At 40.3% G+C, this 4,113-nt stretch overlaps 1 protein-coding gene across 1 annotated transcript in view; it reads right to left on the reverse strand.

Annotated features, from left to right (window-relative positions):
• LOC108627396 (uncharacterized) overlaps positions 1-3,535 on the reverse strand; it is a 14,557-nt gene extending 11,022 nt beyond the window's left edge. Inside the window, exons 1-2 of the mRNA XM_026815561.1 lie at positions 3,243-3,535; positions 1,554-2,729 (exon numbers count right to left, since the gene is read on the reverse strand). Coding sequence (XP_026671362.1) covers positions 1,554-1,729 — 176 coding nt within the window. The 5' untranslated portion in view covers positions 1,730-2,729; positions 3,243-3,535. The remainder of the gene's footprint in view (positions 1-1,553; positions 2,730-3,242) is intronic.
• Positions 3,536-4,113: the final 578 nt, after the last annotated feature.

The following is a 4,113-nucleotide window of genomic DNA, read 5'->3' on the forward strand; positions in this document are numbered from 1 at the left end:
TAACATGCAATTATGTTTTATACTTGCAAATTCTGTGTACTTAAAATAACACCATTTTACTTCTTTATAATTCTTTCTGGAAGCCTCTTTATTGCTTCCAATATTGGACACAACTTCTTATCCTTTCTTAAACTTCTGACAGAGACCTTACGACTCGACCTTAAAATTCCATATAAAATTGTATGAATAAATTAATTTAAAAAATTTAGCAGAAAATTGTGTAATAAATATTGAATTATATGGACTCTCTCTTTCTCTCTTTAATCTGTTTCTCATCTCCTTATTTGTCGCTTCTTTTTCGCCACTGAAGGAAAGTCCTAATCTCGTAGATCTTCACGTGTAAACAAAAATGTAGGAAATAGCTGAAGGAAAAGAAATTTGCAAACGACTAGGATTACGTCGAGCGTGTGAACACGAGCGTTATGATTTACAAGGATGTTACAGTGAGCGAGCTTATGGCCGGCTAGGAAGGAAAACTGTGAACGTAGGCATTTTTCTCACACCCAGGTATTCACGGAATGAAGCGAAACCACTAAACCGTGATGTACGAAATATATTTACGAATCGCACACCGATTCATTTCACAATCGAAGCGCGTGTGACGCCAAGTTTTATGTAACCAACATCTCGTATGGTCTTCCTCTCTCTTTCGACGTACCCGCTTGGTCCGCTAATAACCGGCGAATTAGCCAGCAACGGTGAACATTAATAATAATTGGTTAAATCCGTTTAATTCGCATGAGCAATTATGTCACTTTGCCTTATGCCATACAACGGTAATTAAATTTGCTTATTTCTTCCGTAGGTAAGCGTTCAATTTTCTTCACTTACGAGTAGATATATGTGCCCATAATTATGAAAGTGGTCTAAGTCAAAATTTAAAAAAAAATGTATTAGTCAAAATGACTGTATTGTGAAAGAATAATGTGTAAAGAAATTTGTCTAAAATTGTTCATCTATAGATAGATAGATAATAAAAAGTAAGAATTGCAGGATTTTTCCGTAGGATGTAACATGCAATTATGTTTTATACTTGCAAATTCTGTGTACTTAAAATAACACCATTTTACTTCTTTATAATTCTTTCTGGAAGCCTCTTTATTGCTTCCAATATTGGACACAACTTCTTATCCTTTCTTAAACTTCTGACAGAGACCTTACGACTCGACCTTAAAATTCCATATAAAATTGTATGAATAGAGAATGCAAGAGTCACTTATAATGCTGGAAAATATAGTAAGTATCAAAATTGATGTACTTCTTATATGATAAGAAAAATGCCTATTTATTATTATTATTATTTAATTAAAATTTGCAGTCTAATTACATAGTAGAAAAATCATTTTGCTGAATATTATGCTTTTCTACAAAAACCGTTATTTTTCATAGATAGAGCAATTCTGCTTCCGGATTCGTTTCGGATATTAGATTTACCATAATAGATATTATTATGAGAGAAATCTAATCGATTTACTGCGAGTACCAAGTGGGCTGTGTTTCGGTGATAAAAACCTAAATGCAGGTTTTACTCGTTTATTACTGGTTGAACTTACCTGTTTCGTTGAACATTGCGGCTAGACACCGGCGGTATCGCATTTCCGGTGGCGTTGGCTCCATTGTTACTGACATTACGGGTGTTACGTTCATCGGCTGAGGTCCTGGGCAGTCTAGGACTTCCAGCGAACACGACACCCAGTAGGCATATGGCAAGTATTACGATTTCTCTCATGATCGAGGAGAATCGAAGGGGATATAAGAATCACGTGAAACAATGAAAGGAAGGAATCGAAGAAGAGTTAGGAAGAAACTATCAACGCTATTTGATGAAATCACGTATCCAACATTCACTATCGACGATTCACTTTACGTTCAATTATTATTACTAACCCGTGGCTCGCAAGTTCTTCTTCCTCTTTTTAATCGGAACATCCATTTACCGTTAATTAAACGAACGAGTTCTTCCGTCGCGCACGTCTTCAATGCGAGAATTACAAATTGTCCTCTGCTGTTTTTCCCCGATTGGGACTCGAGTCACGGATCGCTCCGCGACGAAAACAGCTGTTACGACGAGCAACACGACAAGATTTTCCTTTAAAAATCATTCATCTGGTCGGGACGATTGGCTCGTTAGAAAACGAGCGTTGAGAGTAGTCTTGCCACACTTAAATCCTGTTTCGTGTAATATGTTAATCCTCCGCACGGTACGACGTAAGATGAGATAACAAGGCTTCGATTTATTTCGATCTTATAAAGATTGTTTAATTTTGTTTTTTAATTAAAATCTCGGTTCCAACTGGTTCGCTGATTTGGACGTCACTCGTGGATGCAATTGGTATCACCGGATGAAGAGCTGAGTTGTAAATCGGTTTTTCTTCTCTGCACGTTGACACACGGGGATTCCTCGATGAAAAGTAAAAGTTAAACGAACATATTAGCGGCCAGGCGAAGTGTATCGGCGCGCTTTGTATCTCGGAGGCGACTTTCGCCCGGGATGCGAGCGAAACTAACAGCGGACGATGAACGTTAACGCGACGACGAGTTCGCCCGGTGATAAAGTAACCGTTAATACGCAGATTTATGCATGCGCCGGCGTAGTAACTCCCCCGGTGTCTCTTCCCAAATCTTCTCGCAGCTTCCTTTCAGCTGTGAACCGAAGGATAGATCGTTTATAGGTTTCAGTCACCCTACCTCGTCTTCTTCACTTTTTCGTTCTTCACTTATTCCCTCTCCTGAAATCATTACGAACAACGGCTTAGCACCTTCAAATCACTCCACAAATTGTTTTTGTATCACTCGGCTTTTGGGAATTAAATCACTCAAAATTTTGGTTTTTGATAAAAACCAAAATTGTATTTTTTATGTCGAGGGGTTGCAAAAATAATAAATGAAGATAAAGATTTCAATCATTTATTAAATTACTACTGACTATCAAGAATTATTTAATTGTCAGTTGAACTTGTCCTCGTCATTTTAATTGTATAATAAATAGGAAAAGAGATTTTAACAAATCGCTACCAGCCATTAAGTAAGGTTATATACGTTGAAATTAAGCGAGTTCTTAATAGCTGGTAGCAATTTGTCATAATCTCTCGTGCCATTTATTAGACAATTAAAACAGAATGGAAAAGGAACGAGTTTTTTAATACATCGCGACTGCACGTTTGACGAATCATTTTCGTTTCATTCAATAAGTACGAATGTCTACGTCGAGTTTAGAAAAAGTGACGGATGACGCGACGTACGTTCGTATGATTCGGCTGCGGTTTGACAAAAATCGATGAATGAACGGGTGGCGTAGAAAACGGTCGGACCGCGGACACCATAAAGCACCAAGAAAATACACGATCACCGGTGAACTGTAAGAGTTACTTTCACGTACATACGTGTCCGCGCTGAAAGAGTACCTTATGCCTCTCCCCACTGATCTACCGGCCATTCTGGTCTCTTTCCGTCCTTTCCCCGGTTGTAAACCCGCGATCCGATCTGAGACCGATTCGATCCGTTTGAATTTGTTCTGTTCCGTTCCGTCCCGCTGCAACCTCCTTCCCCTTCCTTTTTCTCCCCCGCCTCTCGCACGACGCAGGCCTCCACCGCCGACCACCGCCACAACCCCCCCNCCCGCGGACCCCTCCCCCGCAGCCCCTCGACGCCTTTGCCCGTTTTTGTATCGCTAAAAAATCCTTTCGCGTCTCGTGGTCTCGGTCTCGTCTCCTCGCCTTGTGCTCCTTCCCTTTCCTTCTCCTCTTTCCTTTCTCCTTCCCTTATCCCCTTTACCGATCGACCACCGCGGGGTAACGAGAGGACCCGTACGGGGGATTATATGACTCCCGGCTAGAAAGAAAGGTGGCACGATCCGGAATCGAAAATCGCTGGCTGGCTCGCTGTGTGTTCCTACTACCGCATAAATCTTAATTGGTCGACTGCGACCGAGTGCTGTTCACGAAATTTAACTGTAGGCATTCGATGCGCGGCTCTTATACAATTTAATTTCAAACGGTTACGAGGGGAATTAATTAGTATTACGGTTTCGAAAGTTATCGCCAGACACCACGAAATGTTGCATCGAACCTGAAAAATCGCTTACTGTGATCAAAAGTATTAAAAGAAAAGAAT

Source organism: Ceratina calcarata, unplaced genomic scaffold, assembly GCF_001652005.2.
Source record: "Ceratina calcarata isolate Rehan_Ccalc_2016 unplaced genomic scaffold, ASM165200v1 scaffold469.2, whole genome shotgun sequence".
NCBI lineage: Eukaryota > Metazoa > Arthropoda > Insecta > Hymenoptera > Apidae > Ceratina > Ceratina calcarata.